This window comes from Eremomyces bilateralis, assembly GCF_010015585.1.
Source record: "Eremomyces bilateralis CBS 781.70 unplaced genomic scaffold P152scaffold_2, whole genome shotgun sequence".
In the NCBI taxonomy this organism is placed as follows: domain Eukaryota; kingdom Fungi; phylum Ascomycota; class Dothideomycetes; order Eremomycetales; family Eremomycetaceae; genus Eremomyces; species Eremomyces bilateralis.
Genome location: NW_022985068.1, coordinates 1,414,654 through 1,437,646, shown reverse-complemented (window position 1 = coordinate 1,437,646; position 22,993 = coordinate 1,414,654). Strand labels below are relative to the sequence as shown.

At 53.9% G+C, this 22,993-nt stretch overlaps 7 protein-coding genes across 7 annotated transcripts in view; 3 read left to right on the top strand and 4 right to left on the bottom strand.

Moving 5' to 3' along the window:
- Positions 1-2,601, bottom strand: part of P152DRAFT_428643 (uncharacterized protein) — a 3,201-nt gene extending 600 nt beyond the window's left edge. Inside the window, exons 1-2 of the mRNA XM_033677334.1 lie at positions 1,654-2,601; positions 1-1,599 (exon numbers count right to left, since the gene is read on the bottom strand). Of these exons, the coding sequence (XP_033538140.1) occupies positions 1-1,599; positions 1,654-2,337 (2,283 nt within the window). The 5' untranslated portion in view covers positions 2,338-2,601. The remainder of the gene's footprint in view (positions 1,600-1,653) is intronic.
- A 4,707-nt stretch (positions 2,602-7,308) lies between these two features.
- Positions 7,309-9,311, top strand: P152DRAFT_446156 (uncharacterized protein; the record flags this gene model as incomplete). Its single annotated transcript, XM_033677907.1, has 2 exons — positions 7,309-7,451; positions 7,517-9,311. The coding sequence occupies 2 exons, from the start codon at positions 7,309-7,311 to the stop codon at positions 9,309-9,311; spliced, it is 1,938 nt and encodes a 645-aa protein (XP_033538139.1).
- A 1,387-nt stretch (positions 9,312-10,698) lies between these two features.
- Positions 10,699-13,415, bottom strand: P152DRAFT_126556 (uncharacterized protein). Its single transcript, XM_033673740.1, has 4 exons — positions 13,069-13,415; positions 12,664-12,964; positions 12,070-12,611; positions 10,699-12,014 (listed from the first exon to the last, which is right to left on the bottom strand). The coding sequence occupies exons 1-4, from the start codon at positions 13,261-13,263 to the stop codon at positions 10,836-10,838; spliced, it is 2,217 nt and encodes a 738-aa protein (XP_033538138.1). The 5' UTR covers positions 13,264-13,415; the 3' UTR covers positions 10,699-10,835.
- An 850-nt stretch (positions 13,416-14,265) lies between these two features.
- P152DRAFT_382052 (SET domain-containing protein) lies at positions 14,266-15,333 on the top strand (the record flags this gene model as incomplete). The annotated part of the gene is made up of 1 exon (XM_033675749.1): positions 14,266-15,333. A coding segment is annotated over one exon (1,068 nt), but the record flags the coding sequence as incomplete, so codon positions are not given.
- Positions 15,334-15,395: 62 nt separating this feature from the next.
- Positions 15,396-16,518, bottom strand: P152DRAFT_454766 (putative U2 auxiliary factor small subunit). Its single transcript, XM_033678650.1, has 3 exons — positions 16,405-16,518; positions 16,091-16,349; positions 15,396-15,990 (listed from the first exon to the last, which is right to left on the bottom strand). Exons 1-3 carry the CDS (start codon positions 16,447-16,449, stop codon positions 15,662-15,664), a joined length of 633 nt encoding a protein of 210 aa, XP_033538136.1. The 5' UTR covers positions 16,450-16,518; the 3' UTR covers positions 15,396-15,661.
- Positions 16,519-16,848: 330 nt separating this feature from the next.
- On the top strand, positions 16,849-18,485 carry P152DRAFT_126530 (uncharacterized protein). Its single transcript, XM_033673739.1, has 4 exons — positions 16,849-17,306; positions 17,365-17,872; positions 17,923-18,187; positions 18,236-18,485. The coding sequence occupies exons 1-4, from the start codon at positions 17,118-17,120 to the stop codon at positions 18,360-18,362; spliced, it is 1,089 nt and encodes a 362-aa protein (XP_033538135.1). The 5' UTR covers positions 16,849-17,117; the 3' UTR covers positions 18,363-18,485.
- An 847-nt stretch (positions 18,486-19,332) lies between these two features.
- On the bottom strand, positions 19,333-20,712 carry P152DRAFT_446151 (uncharacterized protein; the record flags this gene model as incomplete). Its single annotated transcript, XM_033677906.1, has 3 exons — positions 19,333-19,363; positions 19,461-19,495; positions 19,579-20,712. 3 exons carry the CDS (start codon positions 20,710-20,712, stop codon positions 19,333-19,335), a joined length of 1,200 nt encoding a protein of 399 aa, XP_033538134.1.
- Positions 20,713-22,993: the final 2,281 nt, after the last annotated feature.

Genomic DNA, 22,993 nt, shown 5'->3' with positions numbered 1-22,993 from the left:
TGCCTGCTGCTCCGTCAACGCCTTCGCCGACATGATCCCCGCGTCAACTTGAATCCCTGGCGAAATATCCTCCACCGCCGGCGCCGTCCCTGCCGTCTCTAGATCGCCCGACTCCGGCCAGAAATTCATTGCCGCGACATCCTCAAACTCCAAGCCCCTAAGACCCACCGACGCCTGCAGATCCTTCTCCGCACCCTTCCGGGATCCCCGATGCTGCTCGCGCGCCGCTCGAGCTTTCCGGATCAGCTTCCGCAACGGCTTCCAGAGATTCGACGATCCTCGCTCGACGTACACGTCTTCGCCCCACCGGCGCTGGGTGACTTCATCGACGGCATGCCAGGCGCGCTCGACAGTATCGCCGGAGGTGCGGACGCAGAGTTCGGTGAGGAGGTACGCGATGGCGTGCCACTGCATGTAAGTCGTAAACAGCCAGCCCCACTTACGGGTGCGCTCCTCCTTCTCGAGCAGAAGGGCGTACTCGACGTTCTCAAGGCTCGTGACGAAGAGCTTGTCCTTGGTGGCCTGCGGGAGGGATTTGCCGCCGTCGAGGCGCTGGAAGGGGTGGTAGGCGATCAGCCACATCTTGGCGATGGTGAGGCGGGAGACGGTAGCGATGACCCAGTGGAGTGGGATGGACATGTCGCAGTGTTGAAGGTAGCGGTCTTCGAGATTCTGGTGCAGTTCGGTGATCCATTGCTCGCGCTTCTCGAGGGCGATGCCCGAGTAGATGCGGGGGCAGCGCTTGAGGTTGGCGGGGATGAAGTGGAGGCGGCGGAACATGCGGGTGATTTCGATGCGGATGATACTGAAGGTCATGTCCGTGCAACCGATCCGCTCGTCGGGGAAGGACGTCATGTCGGGGTGGAGGTCGCTGTCGTTAATATTAAGGGGGCATTTCGTGTCGTACATATGCTCTGTGATCGTGGGGTCGCAACCGTGGTCTTCGGCAGCTCGGATATCGAGAATGCAGGTCTGCCACCACAGCCGTCGCCGCATCTCAATCTCAAACGGCTTGAGGTTGAAGTGCGTCCCGTCGCGGTGAAGACCGAGCGATTGGGCCATGCGAACGATGAGGCCTACGAGCGTCCAGATCACGCGCGCATCGTCATTCCGCCGTAGGGCGACTAGAAACATGACGAATGCTTGCAGCACTATAATCTCGTCGCTTTGTAGGAAATTCGCGCGTGCCAGCGCCTGCTCGACTGCGAATCGATAACGTGGGATCAACTCGGCCTTCTCGCCTTGTAGTCGGTTTCGGCATTCCTCGTCCGTGGTGCTCGTCGCGCAGTTGTAGTAGATGGCGAATAGAAGCGCCTCACAGCCGGGTTTCAAGGTGTCGAGGTTGTCTCTGTAATCGAGGATGACCTGTTCCATCGTCGGGACATGGAGGATCTTCAGCAGGGGATCAATGTTCTCCTTGAATACTTCCCAGTAGACAGGTATCAAGTCCGCTGGCGGATGTAGGTCTGATAAATCTTTCGACTTGGAGCTGTAACCGAATATGTAGCCTTGGTGAGAGGACTGGTGAGAGCTGCCAGGAGAATATTCCTCTTCTTCCTCTTCTTCGGACTCGTTAAGGATCGCTCGGATATCTTCAACCTGTGCGGACGTTTAGAATAGAACAATAACACCAAGATCAGCTTATCGACATACTTCCTGTCCTAGATTCGCCCAGAAATTCGATGTCACATATCTGCTCCGTCCTTCATCCACCACCAGCCTCCCAAACCGGGCCTCCAACCCGTTATACTTGCTATGCGTTTCCTTCGCATCCGCACACTCCTTCTTCGCATCCGCGCACTTCTTCTTTGCCTCCTTCAATTCCTTATATGCCTTCGCGACCCTCTCATCTGACGACAATCCTTTCTCCACCTTCATTTCCTCCCCATCCTTCCCACCACTCTCCCCGGATTTCTCGTCCACAAAATCCACCTTCACCCCCGTCTCCTCCTGCACCTGCGTCCCCAGCGTCTGCACCACTCCCTCCAACTTCCGCAACCGCTCCAACAGCTCCGCATCCGCCGGCTTGCGCGGCCGCCGCGGCGCGCGCCCCGGGCCGGGGAAGATGCATTCGATGCGTGCGCGCGCGCAGTTCGAGCACGGCTGCCGCTTGTCGCAGCGGACTTTGCGGCGGCGGCAGGTCATGCAGGAGCGCGGGTTGAGGTTCGAAGGGGGGCTGGAGGCGGTGTGAGGAGCGGAGTTGGTGGCGGAGGCGTTGGAGGCGGTGGGCGGGGAGGTGGAGTCTTCGGTACGGTTGATGGAGGGCATGCCGTCCAAAGGGAGGAATTGAGGGAGGGCGGGATTGGTATATTGAGATGGCTGGAAGGGGTCATTCATGCTTGGTTATCAGGTTCTGTGGAACGTTGGAATCTGAGGAGTTCGTTCGGTGGTTTCGTCCTGTGAAGGAGGGCCTTTTGAGGGGGTGCTGTGAGGATTGCCTTTCCTAGGTTACATACGTCGGTACGAATGTTCACCATCTGGCGTCGATATGTCCAATGCTCTTCGGCTCATAATCCATTCTCTCATATAGATATATCTACAGAAACGGACCCTTATGAATGGCCTTCAGGTCAGTAAGGCGCAACTGAATCCTAATACAAATTGCGCAAGTGTTGCAGTTCGTCCGCCAAAACCCGGAGGAGTCACCGTTGACGTCGGGGCATAATTAGGGCTAATTACTGAAATGCCAACTATGTAGTGCTTATTACGTGCTAATTGCTAAGCTACCGACTCAGTACTCTGCTCGCCACTCGGTGATCCTGTATTATTATTATTATTAATATTGAATAGGAAATGGTTATGAGATGCCTCATAGAAGACGCCGTTCGCTGGATAGAAAAGGTGCTGGACATTGAAGGATCAGTCATATTATTAATATCGAGCGCCAAAGAGGGGAATATCCGTCTCTGGCAACATTTCGGAAACGACCTTAACCTTATGGCTGCGAAAAGTCCTCCTAACTAGCCGTTCGTAGTAATCGATAACTGAACGGAAGTTGAAAGGCGAACCATGAAGTCTGGAACTCTGGACATGTCGATTGCCATTTGCTATGTATTTACTGAATAATCTCCGTGCTACTGGGACTGGGGGTGAGGACTGAGGCGGAGACCAATTTCCGCCGACAGAGGCCAGGAGAATGTCGGATTGAAAGAGTATGGCGGAGTGCTTCTAAAGTATCAAAATATGAAAGTGATCAAAGACGCAACGGTCCCGCAAATCCTTCGGTTTTAACGTACCTCATTACCGCGAAGCTGTTCCAGAACATTGTCAATCTATCCAAAGCGACCCCGTCATACAAGGACATTTTCAAGGACCCCGAACTCTCCTTAGATTGGGCTATTTTTATTCAATTCAGTGCCCTTCGCAGCCGCTCCCCATCCTTAGACTTGGCCGCCATGGAGACTTGAGCTGTTGAGGAACCGTTTGCTCTAGTCCATTCAAGTCCGTTCCAGCATTGATCTCAATCCTATAACCAACCACTCTACTCAGGAGTCGTGCCCTACTAGGCTGTATAGAGGAGATAGAAGGGGGAGACAGCAGACCATCAATGGCGGTGATGAATGCCTCCTGGGGTCCAGAAGACCCCCCGATCTATGTAAGAGAATACTGAGACATGAGATGGGCCTTCCTTCAACGGGGATGTATTTTCAAGAGGAACCATGACAGGTGCATTTATCCGATCGAACGTTCGGTTGAGTACAATGCTCTAGCTACTACGGATTCACAGCGGAGCGAAGAACAATTAAATGAGAACTAAAATAATCGAATCGAATCGAATCGAGTATTTTAACATGCAGTTGCAAGTATAAAGACAGCGCAGGAAGCACCTAAATCCAAATCCAGCTCCCCTTTTCAATGAGTTTGGCAGTTCTGAGATGGACTTGAAAGAGATGAACTTGAAGGAGAGGGGCTTGAATGAGAGGGGCAAGCAAGAGAGGGATAAGTAAGAGAAAGAGGCCGGCTGGGATACTAAGGGCATGTAGTGCTCCGCTGATGGGGACCAAAGGGGAAAGGGATGCCGAAATTCGAGAGAAGAGAAGAGGATATCGAGGATGAGACTTCGAAAGCTGAAATGGAAGAAGAATCGAAGTCAACTGGGACAGGGGCTGGGCGTCCATGCTAAGGAACTGACCGATACCCCTTTCGTATCAGTACGACTGGAACGCAAGACGCTTCCGGTGGTCTGTTGGAGGGAAGTGCCATACTAAGTGCGGTACTAAGTACCTACGATCTGTTACCATCGTAGGGGCATCGATGAAAATTTTCATCAAGAGATGGACGTTGCTCCTAGAACTGGTCCTCAGGATCGTGATGCGAGAGGAATGGTATATCAATCCAGCTTCGTCTCTGACGGAACATGGGCTGTGAGAAACGTCGATTTTCCGCTCGTGCTGAGTGGGGACGAATCGAGGTTGAGAAGCATCAAGGATACGGTGGGGATCGCAATAAAGTTGCGATGGACTTGAGACGCGTGGAGATTGAAGTACGAAATGAGTCAGGAAATGGAATTGATACTACCGACACTGGTAGGGAATCGCAGTCAGTTACGGTATTAGATTCGCCTGGAGTTGTCCTTGCATAGACGTAGTGATAGAGAGCTACATGTAGTTTGTGCCTTGTTGGAGAAAACACAACAGCCTTCTTGTGATGATAGTCAAGTAGAATGCTTTGTGACATCCGGACTCAGATACCTTTAAGGTCTTTCACCTAGCAGAGAACACGTCCTGAACGCCTGTAGAACGGCCATCGCCTTGAAGTTGGAGGTTGGATCGTTGGAGAAACCTAGCACCAAGACTTGACAATGGTAGATGGAGACGTTGATCCTGTAGGGATTGATGAATGGGGTATGAGATACTGACACGACCGCCCCATCGGGTACCTACTTGTACTGTATGCAGGGCTCAATTCCATCAATCTATCGTGGTGATAGTAGTTAAGCACTGCACTAGAATTTAGGGAACGATGGTGTAATTCATGTTTCGGCGGTCCGATAATAACAGAACAACCATGGTCTTAGATACGCGTCGTCGATGACGAATGACGAGATGTTCACATCTTCAAGGGGTTGAGGCGTGCATGCAGATGCGCCACGCTGTATCCTGGAGCGGTACGGCGATAATACCATAACTATCGATTAGGGATTCCATGCCGATGGACAAAATACCCGACGAGACGTCACCGGCACCGCGCGGTTCCCAAGTCCGAATTTCTCTAATCGATGATGCAGACATGGTGCCCTATAGCCTTGAATCGTCCATATTTACGCGTGGCAGGCGGTTGGAAATGGGAAGAGTGGGACAGGGGCAAAGGGACAGCTCTGGGACCTGTTGACGAACCGTCGTTTTGGTGCGAGCGGATGACGGATATGGCGTGGAGCGAGTTCGAGATGGTGGGCGGGTTGAATGGAGATAGTGTCCACGATGGCGTTGGCCTACTGCACGTCGGCAATAACTCTCTGCACGCAAACCTGCATTCCTCTCAACAGGAACCTTGAGATGGATCTCGCACAGGAGTATCTGTCCTCTCAACGCGGGCGATGGCATCTCTGCAATACATCTGTATAATCCAAAATAACTCTCTGTACAACGCCGAGCCCCTCGGGAAAAGGGGAGCGGGTCTCAAATATGAAAGATTATTGGATTGAACCTTCAGTTCGAAACTGATCGGCATTTGCCTAAAGATGATCAGTGGAGACGGGGAGCTGAGACTTGCGAGCAGAGGTTAGAACTCCGAAGTGACGAGGTCATCCATGACCCAACGGCTGATTCGGAGGGTGGTTTCGTCGCATCAGCGTCAGAATGGCCATTTGGAGTTTGAATTCTCACCTCCCAAGTCATGAGACATTTTTCTCGGGGCGAAGGCATTGAATATTGATATGCCCGAATTCGGTATCATGACGAAGGGCAATGGATGAACGACCCGTGCTGGCGTGGGACTCGGAGCGAAAGATGAGTACGGAGTACAACTGTATACGCAGTAGGAGAATATCGGGAGGGAAAATACAAATCGGCCAATCAATGGCTCAATATTACCGCATGCGTCAGCAATATCGAAACAAATGCTGTAAATCTCTCTACTAATGGTGTGCAAAACCCGCGTATTGCAGATTGTGTCACCAGGGCCACCGGTTCCATGCCTAACCTGGATGATTACCTCATTCTAAGCAATACATGACATGACAGTTGACCCCCTCTAATCCATCCCATGCCGGGCCCCTTTTACCAGAGCCATGCGTGCCATGCCACTATGCTCAGCCCAAAAGACCCACGACTCCACGACAACGATGGGTGCTCACCAGGATTGCCGCCCTCTGATTGGTAGTTGGCCACATCTCATCTCTCATCGCTCTTCAGACTTCGTCTTTGTCGCGGTCTCGGCCAGTCGCCCCAATTCCATTCCATTGCCATCATCGGGCTTGCTTGAATCTGGTTGAATCCAGTAGTTGTTTGCCGCACCTTCCTCGAAGATTCCCGGTCCAGCCTCCTTCACTCTCCTGTTGCCTGCACAGCACCAACCTGAAATCGCTCTTTCCTCTTCTTCTTGAATTTCCCCCTTCTTTCCTCAATTCCCAGATAACACTGGGCTCCATCCAAAACCCGTCCAATCAGCACCGTCACTGCCACCTCCCAGTCGCTCGCTCTTTCCTTCCCATCCTTCGTCCCGATCATCTCTTCCTCTTCCTCTTCTCCTCCGCCCATCTCCATCCGACTTCCTGCACTTCCATCACGATAGAAGCCTTGCCCACATTCTTTGCATCTTCACTTTCTTCAATTCTTTCGTCTTTTTCGTCGCTATCTCATCTCGCTTGTCCATTGGAGATTGGTTGGGGTTGCTCGGTTACTCAATACATTATTTTTGGCCCTCTCGGTCGCATCTAATAATATCCCATCTCCCATCTCCATCTCATCATCCGACCGACCATTCTTCCGACCCTTGACGTGTTCTCACGCGAATTTTCTTGTGCGACTCGCCTTTCGCCTCGCACCAGAGACCGTAGAGGACACGATAATCGCCATCTCTTCCCTAAACATCGCACGCGCGAGGCACGGGAACACGCTGGACCCTACAGCGTCGACCGTCGGTAATGCCAGAGACACAGAACCGGGGCGAGAGATGAGAACACCACGCGTCGGGGACTTTGTCCCTCAGCGATTCCTTGAAAAACTCCCTTCCAACCTCTCCGCATTCGACTATCAGCGGCTACCGGGCTTCGACAACCCCAATGGCGCTCCTCCCTTCACTCACTCGCTCAAGAAGCTCCGATGGCGCTCCCCCAGTCCGCGGTCCGACCGCTTCAACTTCCGACGTATGTCGCGTCAACGGCTCCTCATCCTGATCACGGTTGTTCTGTTTTTCCTGGGATTGGTTGGGACAGGTGGCTACAGGAGACATCAAAGGCAAGCACAGCAGTCATCTCCACGGCAAGCCTATCCGTGGGAGAAATTTATCCGGTAGGCAAAGCCTTAGTTGGAGTATAATAGGCTGCTTGAACGGGCGTGCTGACTGGTGTTGACAGACTCAACGGTTACTGGAATGGCGTTGGTAATCTCGTGCCGTTCAAAGACTACGTCCCCGAACAGCAATCCAACGCGACCGCTCCCGAGCCCGAACGGAAACACGATGCAACATCAGGGGCTACGCCTCCTTTTGATCCGGTTGCTTTCAACCCGTATCCGGAATACGACTCATACGACTACCTCGAAGCCCACTCGCCCATGCAAAAATGCTTCCTTGATGAGGCGGAGACCATGTCACCTCCAGACATTTATGCCTATCCTGGCGTTCCTCAAAACATGACCGCTCCATTCTTCGGTTCCTACAAGGAGCTGGGTCTGGCGGAAGACGTCTGCTGGGAGCGTTTCGGTCGATTTGCTCCGTACGGATACGGCTACGATCACCGAGATGGCGGTGTTGGCCTCTCTGACAAGTCGGAGCGAGCGGGAAGCGAGCGAGTCTATCAGATGATGGCTGGAGGGACCGACTGGCGAAAGGTCAATTGGGGAAGGGCCCAGGAGGCATGCACCAAGAAGAACAAGGCTCGATTCGAGCCACAGGCCGATCCCAAGAAGAAGCGGGTATCTCGTCAAGCCTACATTCTCCGCACTTGGACCGGTTATCGCTACGATGACCATCAACTCCTCACGATTCGAGCGATGATCAACGAGCTCAACATCAAGTCAGGCGGTGAATACGATGTGCATCTCCTCGTCCACGTCAAGGATACGAGCATTCCGATATGGACCGATGCGGATATCTACCAGCAGACCTTGGAAGAGAACGTTCCTGAGGAATTCTGGGGGATTGCAACCCTCTGGTCCGAGCAACTGATGCGTCTGTACTATCCTGAACCGTTCCCGGACAATTTCGACAATCCGTCCCAACATCCGGTGCACAGTGTCTATCGCAGCGCTCATTTCGCTCTCCAATGGTTCTCTCAGGAGCATCCTGAGTACGACTATTACTGGAACTGGGAGATGGACTTGCGTTACACCGGCCACTATTACGAGTTCAATGACAAGGTTGCCAACTGGGCTCGCAAGCAACCTCGCAAAGGTATGTGGGAGCGGTCCGCTCGCTACTACATCCCCGAGAAGCACGGCAGCTGGGCGGACTTCGCCCGCATGGTGGAAGAGGAGACCAACTTGTCTCAAGAATCCCCCATCTGGGGTCCCACAGTCTTCCCGAATAACGGCATGCTCACCTCGCCTGCCGAAAACTTCCCGCCGCGTAGCTACGCCGATGACAAGTACGAATGGGGTGTCGGCGAAGAGGCCGACCTTATCACCTTCAACCCTCTCTTCGACCCAACCAAAACCAACTGGGTCTTCCGCAACGATATCAACGGCTACACCCTTGACGCCGCGGCCCCACCTCGCCGAGTCGCCATCATCACTGTCAGCCGACTCTCCAAACGCCTTCTTGACTACATGCACAACGAGACCTACCAGATGAGGCACTCCATGTTCCCGGAAATGTGGCCACCTTCATGCGCCCTGCACCACGGTCTCAAAGGCGTGTACGCCCCGCACCCCGTCTTCTTCGACCGGAACTGGGACCTGGACTACATGGACCAAGTGTTCAACCGGCCAAAGAAGGTCGAGGACAGCGTGTTCGGATGGGGAGAGCACAACCAGCTCGGCAGCTCCTTCTACTACAATAGTGGCTTTAGTGGTCAGCTCTGGCGGCGTTGGTTCGGGTACAAGGAGAACAACGAGGGTGGCAGCATGGCCGAGGTGAGCGGCTCCGGACGCATGTGCCTGCGAAGCACACTCTTCCATCCCATCAAATTCGAGAGAGGCCCGACGGACTGAGGGACATGCAACGCCATCCTATCTCCTTTCCTCTCCGGTCGAAATCATCGTCAGATCCGAGGACATTTCGATCAAGACACTCCCACGTTGCCACCATCACGTAGCGACGCCCCATACACGGTGTGGCTACCCGTCGACCCACCTTCCAGAATAGACTGCATTACTTGTTTGGTTCCGCGGATTTTGCGAAACCATGTCATTGGGTCCGGCGTTATTTCCTCCCAGGGTTTCCTGCAATTCCTTTCCCGTGTCTTCTCCATTAGATCCGGCCACTTTTCTGGCTCTTTTATTCTTCTCATGTTGAGGTCAGCCCTCCGAGTTCAACCATAAGCGATTGTCGACTCCATGGACATATATGTGTTGGACGCGAGGGGTGATCTGGAGACTCTTTTAATTTCTCCGACTTTCGTCATCTCCAGCTGAGACGACTTCTTGTCTCTTCTCCACGTCCTCGAAGCAAAAGCACGAGGCACACTTGTTTGGTCAACCCTTCTGTTTTCCTCTCCGACTAATGTACTTTTGTGTTGGTCATGGTGGTCATTGAAGGCAAAATCAATTATATCCTTCACGCATCATGACGTGGACGGGATGGTTGTCGCGGATTTTTCTTTTCAGCAGACTTTTGAGGGACGTTTTCTCCGGGTCCGGGTCATATTTTTCGGCGCTGGGAAGCAGAGCAGAGGAGATGTGTCTCACTGCCGTCTTTGTCTAGTGAATTTGCAACAAAACTTTGGGATTTGGAACAGAGAGGCCGGAGCGGAGGAGTGGATGGACGGTAATGAGCGGAGTTTTTGCGCGCGATCATGCCTGCGGCAACGGAACTCCATCGCGGCAAAAGCGAGACAATTCGTCCGGATCGGGGTGACGCATCGCGCGGCCAAGTGGGATTATTACATGTAAATAGAGAAGCGAAGGGATAGAGGTCGTCGACGCGGTTCGGCACAAGGACGCAGCAGCAGCGGCAGAGTGCCAGTGCGGTCCCGTGTGTGGGGAGGGAACACAATAATCGATCAGGCCGCCCCGAAAAAAGCAAAGCGAGTTGCAGCCCAACGCCACAAATATACCGATGAATTCTTCGTTCATTCGAATTTCCGTCTATCTAAACTTGTAGACCGTGTCCGTATATCGCGAAAGAATGCATCCGAACGGCATGTAATTGAAACGAGGCGATTGTAAGCGAGCCAGCCAACGGTCAGTCCGCCAGCGAGGACGAACCCGACGAGAACATAACTCCTTGCTGATGCACGCATGCATGCATCCTAATAATTCCTATATGCTTGTCGCTGCCACGAAACGATGGTATGACTCCTCTCCCTTTTGTACGCCCCGAGTATAAACGCCCTGCCATCCCGCCGATCAATTCACCAACGACGACCGAAGGACATGCGTGACCGTCAGCCCCGAAGGGATAGATGTAGGGACGCCGCACCGCCCGCATTGCCAAGCGGTCCGGAACGAGAACGATCGACCCTTCCTTCAGATGACGGTGGAGAAATTCCAAAACGGACCTGTCGGACTTCGAATTCACTGGCTCGCCTTCTCCTTCTCCCCACCCTCCGCTTCCGCCGACCTCCTCCCTTCCCCGACTTCCTCCTTCGCAACCTCCTTACTCCCTTGCTCCACCTTCGCCTCTGCCTCCGCCACCGCTACCGCTACCGCAGCCACCGGCTCCGTCTCCGTCTCCGCCGTCTCCATCTCCGTATCTTTCCCCGCGTCCGCACCCGTCTCTACCACCTTCGTCGGCGCGTCCGCACGTTCTACCACCGCATTCGCCACGCTCGGCTTCTCCTCTACCGTCTCCACGTCCGGAACCGCGTCCTTCGCGTCCTCCTCGCCCATCGCCACGTCGCCGTCCTCGTCCGTGGTCGGCTTCTCTGGCACGGGCTCGGCAACGATAGTTGTCGGTTGGGGCGCGGGTTCGGCGGCGGTAGGTGGGGCGACGGGGGGTGGAGAGCGGGAGGGGGAGGCGGAGGGGTCGGTGGGGAGGGAGGCGGCGAGGGCTTCGGCGACTTTGGAATCTTCGATGGCTTTGTTCTCGGCGCGGGTACCAGTGGGGGCGGGGAGGATGGGGGGTTCCTGTCCCTCGGCGGTGGGGGGAGAGGGAAGGGCGGCGGTGGTGGTGGTGGTGGCGGGGGGGAGGTCGGCGAGGGGTTCGTTGTGGGTGGGGAGGGCGGTGGTACCGTTAATGGGGGCGACGGGAGGTTTGGTGGGGTCGATGGGGTGGTTGGTGGGCAGGGCGTCGGGGTCTCCGTTCATGTCGTCGGAGGCCTTGGCGATCTCCGCGAGGATGTCCTCGCCGTCGGCCATCACAGCGTCGCGGGACTCGGTGTCCTCGTGCTCATCTTGCAGGACCATGCGCCCGCCCAGGTGGCTGAGGCGCCGTCGCGCCCGGGGCCGCTCTGTCTCCTCGTTGTCGCTATCGTAGAACTCGCGGTCGTCGTGGATGCGTTGGTCTTCGCGGTGCTGGGTCACGCGGACATCCGGGAAGGCGTCCTCGTCTTCGTCGTCGCGCATGTCGTCGTCTTCGGAGGAGATACCCGGGCGGAGCTCGCCGGGGATTTCGGTCATTTGCACGGAGTTGTTGAAGGCAGTGCGCTTGATGTTTTCGATGACCTGGTATTTTATCTTGTCGAGGTATTCGGGGGAGTTGTTGTTCTCCATGTTGGAGGCACGGACGTTCAGTTCGTAGTCAGGGGCGAAATACTTTGCATCATGTTTAGAGGAACCCAGTGTTGGATAGGAGGAAGAAGACACTTACGTCGTAGTATTCGTTGAAAGGCAAGACGGTAGGCATTGGTTGTCCGACAAGGGCTCCGGTCTCGAACGCCCATGTCCGTGCCACGTTCCGCATCGTGTAGCCACCACCACCAAGCACCAAAGTGGGCAGATTGAAGCTCTTGACAAATCTCACGCAGTTCGCATGGCCCTTCATCGTGAGATTGAAGCAGCCCAGACGATCGCCCGACAAACTATCTCCACCGCACTGCAGGACGACCGCTTCCGGTTGGTACCACTTCATGACCGCTTCGATGACGGGCTCGAAAACGCTCTTGTAGGTCTTGTCGGTGATGCCGTCACGGAGCGGGAAATTCACGGCGTAATTCTTGCCATCGCCCACTCCGATGTCGCGGAGCTCGCCAGTACCAGGGAAATATTCGCCGTATTTGTGGAAGGAGCATGTCATGACACGGTTGGTGGTGTAAAAAGCTTCTTCGACACCATCGCCATGGTGGACGTCGATGTCGATGTAGAGGACGCGCTTGTGGAATCGTAGGAGCTCGAGGATACCAAGGACGATGTCTAGAAATGAGTGTTAGCTGGGTTTCTCATGTGGAAAATCGGGGTAGCGCACCGTTGACGTAGCAGAACCCGCTCGCCTCGCACTTCTTCGCGTGATGTAGCCCTCCAGCCCAGTTGATGGCGATGTCACATTTTTGTCGGTTCAGACGCGCAGCGCCTTCCATTGAGCCACCTGCTGAGATGCCACAGAACTCAAACAGACCATCGAAGACGGGACAGTCGTCTCCAACATTGTACTTGGATTGCTCCTTCGAGTAATTATCCATATTATCGGGGGTGACGGTCGAGAGGAAGTTGATGTATTCATCGGCGTGGAATTGGGTCATTTCGTACTTGGTGGCTGGCTTCGCTCTCTGAGAAAGACATTCCATCAGTTCATACTCATCCAAAAGGCTAATTGAAAGCGAGTTCAAGGCGCATCCACCGCAGCCCGCCATGAGGGAGGGAATGAACTCACATAGATCTCCATCTTCTTGTACAAGCCATAGTTCATGACCAACGAGTGAGCAACTCGAATGCGATGCGGCTTCATAGGATGTCCCGCTACGTACGCGTAGTTCCCGACATCACTGTCGTAGAAGTACGCAACCTTCTTCGGCTTCGTCTCACGGACGTTGAATTCGTCGATGGGTTCGAGCTTTTCTTCGGCCATGATGTCTTCCTGACATGCGAAGGCTGGGCCTTGCGTCTGTCGTCTTTTCGCTCTTTCTCTTCCTCGTCTTTGTATCGCTGCAAATGACGGGCAATGGTGCTTATGCGAAAGTCGTACCTGGGACGTGGTAGTAGAGGAGGTCGGGAGTTGGGATACCAGCTGCGCGGGAGGATTCTCCTGGTTGGCGGCGGACCTGGATTCCACCCCGTCGGCTGATCCTCGGCATAGCGGAGCTCGTCCTCAGCCAAGAAACCCCACTCCGCTCTCCGTCCTATCACGTGCTGGCGGAACGCCCTTAGCATATCACGTATCAGCGGTCTAGGCCCTCGATGCAACTGCGCGAACTGTCTGACGTTGAGGATTTTCGCATCACCCCCATACGTCGCTTGGGCGCCGGTAGGTTGATTGGGGACCAGCCCAATCAAACTCCCGTCGCTAATGTCCTTAGTGACATTCCTCATGACTTTCTCAGCTTTGTCCTTATCGGCTGAGATTTTCCCTAGAGCGATGTCCAGGAGGAAATCCATCTCCTCGTGCGTATGATGGCCTGCCATCGTGGAATGAGTTAGAAAATCTTTTCGCTTTTGCTAACCGGAACCAAACGAATCGAAGAGACTAAATCAGATTTGGGTTTGAGGAGACCGAATCGGAAGTTTTGAAGAGCCAAGAGATTTTTATCATCTCTTTCCCATCTCTTGCGAGTTTGGAGTCAATTGTCGGGATCCGGTCATTGTTCCTTATTGTCCCTATTGTCTCTACTGTGAATCCCATCCTCCCAATAGACTCTCTACAGACCATGAATAAGGTACAATGATGGTCCTGACCTAGGGCAACTATTTCTATTTCGACTTTGTTCTTCTTCTCTTCTATTGTCTACTAGACTATCGAGTTTCGCGTTCATCAGCACTCATCATCAGTCGTCAGTCGGAGTCAAGCAATCCAGTGGCCGAGAATATGACCACAACAGACACCATGACGGAGTCAATCAACAACCACTCCTTACCGGTAGCCGAAGACGCCCCTCAACTACCCCCTACTTCTCCTCTCTGGGTGATCAAACCAGTCTCAGGGGCAGGAAATGGCGTTTTCGCCTTACAGCACCTGCCGGATTCGACGGCACTTCTCTCGACTTCATTTGTTCCGATGTATACCATCAACCGGGAATATCGTCGAGAAGTCTGCGGATACTGCTTCCTCTACGACGATGGGAAGAATCTGCGGATCCGGAACTCCTTGGCCGGCTTCTCCTTCTGCTCCCTCACCTGTCAAAACGCGTGGAATCTAGAGAACGGACTCACAAGGACGGTGGTGTGGGAGCCGCTGGAGACATACATCAAGAAACGACATGGGAAATCAGCCGAACTGGACGAGCTCCCGAACGCGGACGATCGACGCCCTTCGCCACTGGAAATATCAAACGCCTGGGAAGAGTGTTCCACCAAATTGGCACTGGTTCGCCCCGGAATATTTCCACCTTGCAAAGACGCCCGCGGGGCTAGACATGCTATCTCAAAGACGACCGTCCACCCCGACACGCTGTCATTCCTCGCCTCAGGACACCATGCCCTCTCAGGGAACGGCCTCACCTCATTCCCCCCCACTCCCCTAGAGACCAGCCTCCGTCACCTCGCTCAGTCCCAGGCCGCCTACCCCTCCGCCCATGATCTCGCCCTCCACACCATTGCCCACCTCCAACTCGCCATGCTCCTCAACCTCAGCTCCCTCACCACGCGCAACGACTCCACCCAGCTCTCCCACACCCTCACCGCCGTCGCCGCCTGCAACGCCTTCGGGCTCCGACCCCCCGTCGCGCAGGACCCCGACCGGTCCGAGTACTTCGGCTGGGGCCTGTGGCCTGAAGCGAGCTTCTTCAACCACTCGTGCGAGCCGAACGTCGCGAAGGAGCGGGTAGGGAGGGAGTGGCGGTTTTGGGCGGCGAGGGAAGTGCGCCAGGGGGAGGAGTTGTGTATTAGTTATCTCGGGGGCGAGGAGGGGGAGATGACGAGGGAAGAGAGGCAGGGGAGGTTGAAGGTGGAGTGGGGGTTCGAGTGTTGTTGTGCGAGGTGTGAGCGGGAAGCACCGGTGGAAGAGAAGCTATGATAATGGGCTTGAAATTCCATAATTTGTAATTGACTTCAAAGGCCTCATACACATCGCATCGTTGAATCTCGTTGGATCTTGCGAAACGTTTGGTATTAACTAAGTAATGGAGCGCAATTGAATCGGTCGCTGCAGCGATTGCAATAGATCATCCCTTTTTACCTCCTACAGACGATGAACAAATTACCCGTGACTCCCAGACTCCAAACCCTATGCAGTAGTCCCACCTCAGCTAATCCGAGGTGGACCTGGTTCAACTATCCTCATAGCACAAGCGGACCCCCCCAACACCACCATATCAACCCCTCTTCCTCGTCGGCTCCGGACTCGCACTCCTCGTCGCGCTCCGCTGATCCCGCCCCCGCTCCCGCAACCACTTCTTCGTCGCCAGCTCCAGCTCCCGATCTAGTTCGGCGCTCGGCTCCTTGCGATGGATGAAGTTGCAGAAGCCCCCACGTACGCACCCCTCGGCGGAGTTCAGCCGGCAGCACGCCTCGCGGAAGTCCGTCACGGGCGACAGCTCACAGTAGATGGGGCGGCCGGCGTACCAGCGGGAGTTGAGGGTGTCGCAGGCGGCTTGGGCGTCTTCTTCATATTTGAAGCGGGCGTACACGTTGCCGATTAGGTCTGTTCGAGAAGATTCAACGTGTCAGCGACGATCTCCAAACGCGAAAACCAACCGCAAGGAGCAAGGAAATGAAGATGCGAGGGGCGCGGCGCCACTTACGATCATTGTTATTATCACACACCACCAGCTCCTCGATCAGCCCGTACTTGCACATCTCGCACCAGATATCCTCGTAGAACGCGTCGAAGTGGTTCTGTAGCTGCTGCGGGTTCATCTTGGTGCCTTTGGGGTCGTACGCCGGGTTCTGGTATAGGTTCGGCAGCAGGATCGTCTGCGAGTACGATGGCTTGACGTGCTTGCGCGAGCAGCGGTCGCCATGGCGGCAGGCGCCGATCTTGTAGTAGAAGCTGCAGTTGACCTGCGATGGGGTTAGTAAGTGGGTGGGTGGATGGAGTGGATGAGGGTGGACGTGCCTTGTCTTGTTCGGTGCCGAAGATGGAGGCGAGATAGTTGGCCATAATGGCGGTACGTGCTGGAAGCGCTTTGGAATGAAGGAGAGGTGGGAAGCGGTAGTTGGACGTCGGTGTCTTGAGGGTGTCGATCTTTGAGGTCGAAGGATATGCGATGCGACGCAAAGTTCCGAGCATCGCTGAAGTCTGGATGTGGCGTTAAAGTCGACGATGTGGCTGACAAACCTGGCAGGGGTCTTTCGGTGCCTGACCAGAAATTTCTGCCTGATTCTCTCAACTCCCCCTCTTGCACGTGACTTCTAACATCGGAGATGAGTTTCGGTGTATGATTCTTCGTTTGGAGCTACTATTACTTCGAATCCCGACTGAGAATGCAATATCAGACCACATCTGCGGGTGTTGATATTCTCTGGGGCTTATCGTCTGGGGGGACTGAAGATATGTGATTGACCAATCATGATCGAGTTGTTCCAGGGTCTGCTAGATACTCCTAGTCCATGGCGATATCAATACGAGCGGGAGGAAGAGCTTCCTGAAGGAACATGCCCTTAAGACCTCTAGTTTGGATGGATAGATAACTCACTCTCCATGCTCCCCTGGTGATTCAATGTTTGATGACTGGTATCTTTCTTTGAAGCTACTAGTACGCTCTGTGGGCGACCTGCCATGGAGTGTTGTAACTTCTAGATGATCAACAGTGGGATCGGCCATTCACCATGTCGGTTCTAAGTGGAGTTACGCTGATCCTCGCCGTACTATTTATCTCCATACGACTTGTCCACGCAATTCCGCAACTCCAGAAGCGCGATGCCGACTTCTGGAACGTACGGACATATCTAACCGAAGACAACAGCGACCGGGGACCAACTCCGGATGGCGGCCAGAAGTACTTCCACGAAGCAAAGGTAACCCCAACCCCCCGACCATCTCCCCAATGCCGCAACCCACTAACACGAGCCGTAGTTCCATCACCACTACGACGGCCGCTTCGCCGCGCGCGAGCTCCTCGAAGCCGAGCGCCACTACACCCTCCGCCTCCTCGTCAAGACGTACCTCCGCGCCATGGACGATCTCGGCGCCGAGACCTGGATCATGCACGGGACGCTGCTCGGGTGGTGGTGGAATGGGCATATCATGCCATGGGACACCGATATCGATGTGCAGGTCTCGGAGAGTGGCATCGAGCATCTGGCGGGGTACTATAATATGACGGTGCATCAGTTCCAGATACCGAGGGCGCCGTGGGGAGAGGAGGGATCGAGTCCGGATGGTACGACGTTGCCGCATGTTTCGGGGGGGACGGTGGAGGTGGCCAGCGGGCTGGGCGGTGGGTTGAAGGTACCGGATTATAAGCCGGAAATGATGGAGGAGGAGAGAGTCCAGCATCGGAGATATTTATTGGAGATCAATCCATTCTACAAGAACGACTCAATTGCCGATAAGTGGAATGTTATTGATGGCAGATGGATCGGTATGCCACTTCCCGCTTGACGTCTTCCCTTTCTCTAACCAGACCTTTAGACATGTCTACCGGACTATTCATCGACATCACGACGCTCCGAACTAACATCTCGAACCCAAAAATCATGTATTGCAAAGACAAGCACCGCTATCTCGCCGACGACATCTTCCCCCTCCGCGACTCCAAGTTCGAAGGCGAACCCGCCAAAATCCCCTTCGCCTACTCCCAACTGCTGCAGGAAGAGTACGGCCCGCTAAGCCTGATCTGGAAGATGTTCATGGGCCACAAGTTCGATGAGCGCGTCAAGCAGTGGCTGATCGACCCGTAAGCGCCCTTTTTTCCTAATTTTAACTAGTTGCTGACTTTGCGAAGGGACTGGGCCGATCGAGTCCGGAGGAACAATCAGCGACTAAGGTTACTAGGCGCTACTCGGCGTCGACCGCAGACTTCGAAGCCGAAAACCGCCCTGAAAGAACCCAGCCGGTTTAACGACGGATGAGTGACCCCGGCGCTGGAACTCAACATATTCATCGCAGAAGCAATGCGTTGTCATTCCCCCAGGGGATGGCCAAAAGGAAAGGTCACGTCGTCTCATCCGCGTGGCATTGCCCCTGGTCAGGTGGCGATCGTGCATCATCGCGCAAGTAACCGCATGGGAGCGCCAGTTCGTCATCCGGCTATGCGGTCACAGAGGCCAAGAACGCCACGACTGCCGCATTTCTGGGGTCTTGGTTTTGGTCTAGCCCTATCCCGCCGAATGCTGCACACTTATAATAATAGCAACGGCAAGGTGCGTAGGCGGAGAGCGAGCAATGTCATCGGCATGCCTTCTAACCCGAATCCAACTTTGTGTTGCGGGGTTAAACAATCTTATGGACGCCGGTGAGCTTGAACTGTGCCTAGAAACACCCGCACAGGATACGGTACCTTGACGGTGAACATTCATCTGCGGGTTCAAATTCCCGGGATGGAGAATCTCAAGACGCATATTACCTCTAATATAGGTGTCCTATTGTACGAGGAATGATAGCGGCAGCAGCCACATGGATCGAAATCACCGACTGGAGCATGGGAACAATTCATCTCTATTGCTTCTGGGTGTAAAATTGATCAACCACACGCAAGCACTCTTCATATATCGACAATTGAAGTGAATTATTAACCCTATCCCCTACTATTGTGACTTTGTGAGTTGTTGGGCTATTTAGTCATGAAGATCGTAGATGTGAATTATACGGTACAGTATACGAGCGTAAAGATCCATAGTGATAGATGATGGTTCAAATATGTGTTGACGTTTATATATTCACATAAACAAGCTCGGCGGTTGGCTGGAGGTTGGAGTCTAGGTCGTCAACTGCCCAAGCTTGCGAGTAACCATGCCACAGTAGCCATGATATGCACCATATCGAAAACCAAGTCCCATCGACCCAAAGGCCTACAGCGGAGAAGCGGTCGACGATCACGAACTAATGAGAAACCCAGATTACTAGAAAAATCCTAGAGGAACATCGTAGTTACTCGTGATCAAACACAATACCAAGGTATCCCTAACATTCTACCATTGTAACTATCCAAATCGAAAGAAATATCATACAAAGAAGCAAGTGAACCGCCTCCCCCAATCCGTCGCTATGCAGTATGTAGTTGTTACAAAAAGGACCTCAAGCAACATCTGAGTACCCCTAGGTCCCCGTCGGCGAGGGTAAATATACCGTTTCCATCTCCGTAACCGTGATGGTCAACGGTCCCGCTACATCACCACTGCCAGTGCCGGAAGCGCTAGGGACACCTGTCGGCCTGTACGAGGTCTGAAAGCTGGTCGGCCTACCGATCAGAGTGTAGCCTGGGTAGCGCATCGGACCCGTGGGGCCTCGAGAGCTCGCGGGCGAATTCGAGTGGCGGAAGCTGGAGCTGGAGGATGGGGCCTGCGGGGAGGAGGCGGGGGGGGCGGAGGATTGCAGTGGGGGCGCAGCAGAGGTAGAGGGGGTAGAAGGAGTAGAGGACGCAGAAGGAGCCGCGGTGTTCGCCGGTGCTTCAGTGCCGCCGGCGCGTTCGATGTAGTTCGCGAGCGCCTTGGTGTTGGTGTCCTGGAGCGGCTGCGCGGGCTGCGGAGTCGCGTTGGCGGTGCGTTGCACTTCGGGCTTGTCGACGATGTCAAAATCCAGGCACGAGGTGTACCACTCGGCGGCGCCGTTCGGCGCGGTGAAATTCCAGACCCAGTAGACCGTCAGGGGCTGACCGGTGGCGGTTTCGGTGGGGACTTGGATGTCGGACTCGCACCACAGCCAGCTGGCACCTTGGTTGTCGTTTGGGAATTTCCCGGCGCGTTGGGCGTTGGCGGTGCTGCCAGGGTTATGCTCGTAGCACCGTCCGTCGTCGAACGGTTGCTCGTTGAGAAGTCGGCCTTCGTCGAGAGAGCCGTCCTTTGTCCAGTCCAAAGCGTCCATAAGCTTTTGGTCTTCCTTGGGGTTCTCGGTCGCGTACAGGAAAAGCGTGCCAACCTTGAGCGGCTCGTAGTTCGTCGTAGTATGTCCGTTCTCGCGGTACTTGAGCGCGACGAAGTCTCCTGGGGATGCCTGGAGGCGGGGGTTGTTGGACCCTTGCTGTACTGAAGCACGTTCGTTTGGACCACACAGCAGATCCTCTGGTGCGAGATTAGGGCGGTTTGCCCCTGCACCTGGGATTTGATATTTGCGGTCGTCCATAGGCATACCCCAGCTTCGAGCGAAGCCAAGGTCGCCAACATAGACGCCATTGTTGATAACTTGAGCCTGCTCAACCCACGAGTGGGCAGAGGCAAGACTGACTGTGCCGAAAAGGGCAGTTAGAGTAGATTTAGTGTGCATGGCTGGTGTTGTGTCCAGTTGATTCCTTGAAGAAAAGGTTTCAAGTTGTGGCCGGAAGAAGTTAGACTTTTAAAAAGTGTCTTTCGAAGGGAAGTCTGAGCTTCCTGGTAATGAGTCGCAGGAGGTGAAGTGACAGGAAGGATTGGGTTCTCGGAATGGGTCGGTGTATCCGAAAGTACAAGAACCAGCTTGGTTGAATCTAGTGGAATTGAAATCAGACCGTGTATGAATCTGAGAGGTGGGTGTGTATGAGTGTTCTCCGTCGTTGACGCAGATCAAAATTATGTGGGTTGAAATCGGTGTGAAGTAAATGAGTCTTGTGAGTATGAAGATGTCCTCGAAAGATGATGTGGAGATCGAAAGCACTTATACAGAAGGGAAAGATAGGAGCCGGGTTGCTATTGAGGCCTCGAGAACAATAGTGGAAGAAGTGAATAGCCGTGAATAGCTATTGTCTATTGTCACCCGTTCTTTCATGACTCGATCGGCTAACAAAGGCAATCATTGTATTCAAGCAGCATGGCAATAGAAGTGAATAACCCTGCGACCAGCGCTCGGAGAATCGAAGAAAGGCAGACGACCAGCGAAGACAAAAAGAACAAAGTACGACTCCCAAGCAGAACAACGTGTCGAGGAAGAGAAGCAGTTGCAGAACGATCACCTTCTTGAATATCGGGGAGGAAGAAACATATAGACGGACCATCTTGAAACAGACGACTCACCCACGCGACAGTGCTACAGACGCGAACATATGGACCCGTCACAGCCAATGACGGCCATGGAGAGTGAAGGCGCGAAACCGCAAAAAGCTTGACTGTGAAGCGGCTCTGCTAAGATGTGGGTCGACGAGAGATCGAGATTCGAGGCGTCAGACATAACCGCCCAAAAATGAGTTGAAGGGCCTGGCCGTCTGCTACAAATTCAAGGAAGAGTCCCAACACCATGCCGTGTTACAAAGTCCTGAAGTTAGCCGCTCCGTAAAGAGCGTGTTATTTGTCTTGGTTTGAACGAGACGGACAAAGGATGCAACAACGTGGGACACAAAGACAAGGCATGTTAGTTATTCTAAGAGATCAACACACGCAGCAATGTAGATGAAGAACAAGTGGTGAGAATGTCATATCGTTCTGGAATCTGCTTCGACCACTGCCGCACGAACACCTCCGTACGGAGCAAAGGATGGGCTAGAACAGGGCATTCGGGAGATGCAACGCTAGCACCACATCCCGTAGAACCATCGGGAGATCATGAGAGATCTGGTGGTGGAGAGAGGAGTTCATGCACACTTTACCCATAATTTCGGAGAATTGTGAGGAGAATAGCATGAGAGATGAAGGAGAGGAGATTCATGTCGTTGATGAAGGGTTTCGGAGTTGATTCAAGCCGAACGTGGGTCGGAGCTATGATTGGTTCACGGTCCGTTCCTGCGCGCTGTGGAGTCTCTGCGCGCGATTCTGTTGACCAATCAATGGGCTCTAACGCTACCTGTGGCGCATGTACTGCACAGCCATAGTATCACATGACTGGAGCTTATAGTGAGAATGGGATCGTCGGTTACTCTCTGACCAACCGTCCAACTTCAACAACTTGCTTCTGCGGGAAACAGGATCTCTTCTTCTGCCCGAGGGGTTATGCCATCAAACATCATAGCCTAATTTTTGCTCGAGGGTAATAAGCTCATTCCCTGTCTTTGAAATGTCTCAACGAACCCAATTGTCGGCTTTGAGGCTTTGAGGGACGAGGTCCACGCGTCCTAAACAAAGCCTCATTCATGGACGGATGAACGTCTTTGTCCTAGCCTGCCACAGAATCACTCTGTCGTAAATCGCGTGTGATTTAGGCATCAACATGTCAGGCTGTCGCTCCTATTGACAGATGAATTGGGCCAGTTCGACACGATCGGGAGCACAGGGTTTGGAAATATCGACGACGAGGTGCTATTCTCTTCGCCCGTCACCAAAGTGTGCACTAAACCAGAATAGGGACGGCGCGCTCTTTCGGAAGGGATCTAACCCATTGCGTTGGTAGGAACGCAACTGCGTCGATATTGCTAAATACGCTCTTAATTGCGCTATCTAAACCCATTGTAGCGGCTATTCCAGCATTCTATACACACTGTAAATTTGTCGACAACGATGTCGACGCAGTAGCGTTACAAGCGACGCGATTTGGTAGAAAAGTGGGTTGGATGATGGGATCCACGCCGCAAGAGGGCGCCATACCTATTCTAGTTTAGTGCACACTTTGATGATGGGCGAAGGGATACATCGCGACTAGACAC

Coding starts and splice junctions, on each gene's coding strand:
- P152DRAFT_126556 (XM_033673740.1), bottom strand. CDS start 13,263: ATGGCCGAAGAAAAGCTCGAACCCATCGACGAATTCAACGTCCGTGAG. Junction 12,612..12,663: donor CGGGTTCTGCTACGTCAACG/GTGCGCTACCCC, acceptor ACTCATTTCTAG/ACATCGTCCTTGGTATCCTC. Junction 12,015..12,069: donor CTTTCAACGAATACTACGAC/GTAAGTGTCTTC, acceptor CATGATGCAAAG/TATTTCGCCCCTGACTACGA.
- P152DRAFT_454766 (XM_033678650.1), bottom strand. CDS start 16,449: ATGGCCAACTATCTCGCCTCCATCTTCGGCACCGAACAAGACAAG. Junction 16,350..16,404: donor TCGGCACCGAACAAGACAAG/GCACGTCCACCC, acceptor ACCCCATCGCAG/GTCAACTGCAGCTTCTACTA. Junction 15,991..16,090: donor GTGTGATAATAACAATGATC/GTAAGTGGCGCC, acceptor CTTCTCGAACAG/ACCTAATCGGCAACGTGTAC.
- P152DRAFT_126530 (XM_033673739.1), top strand. CDS start 17,118: ATGTCGGTTCTAAGTGGAGTTACGCTGATCCTCGCCGTACTATTTATC. Junction 17,307..17,364: donor AGTACTTCCACGAAGCAAAG/GTAACCCCAACC, acceptor CACGAGCCGTAG/TTCCATCACCACTACGACGG. Junction 18,188..18,235: donor AAGCAGTGGCTGATCGACCC/GTAAGCGCCCTT, acceptor GACTTTGCGAAG/GGACTGGGCCGATCGAGTCC.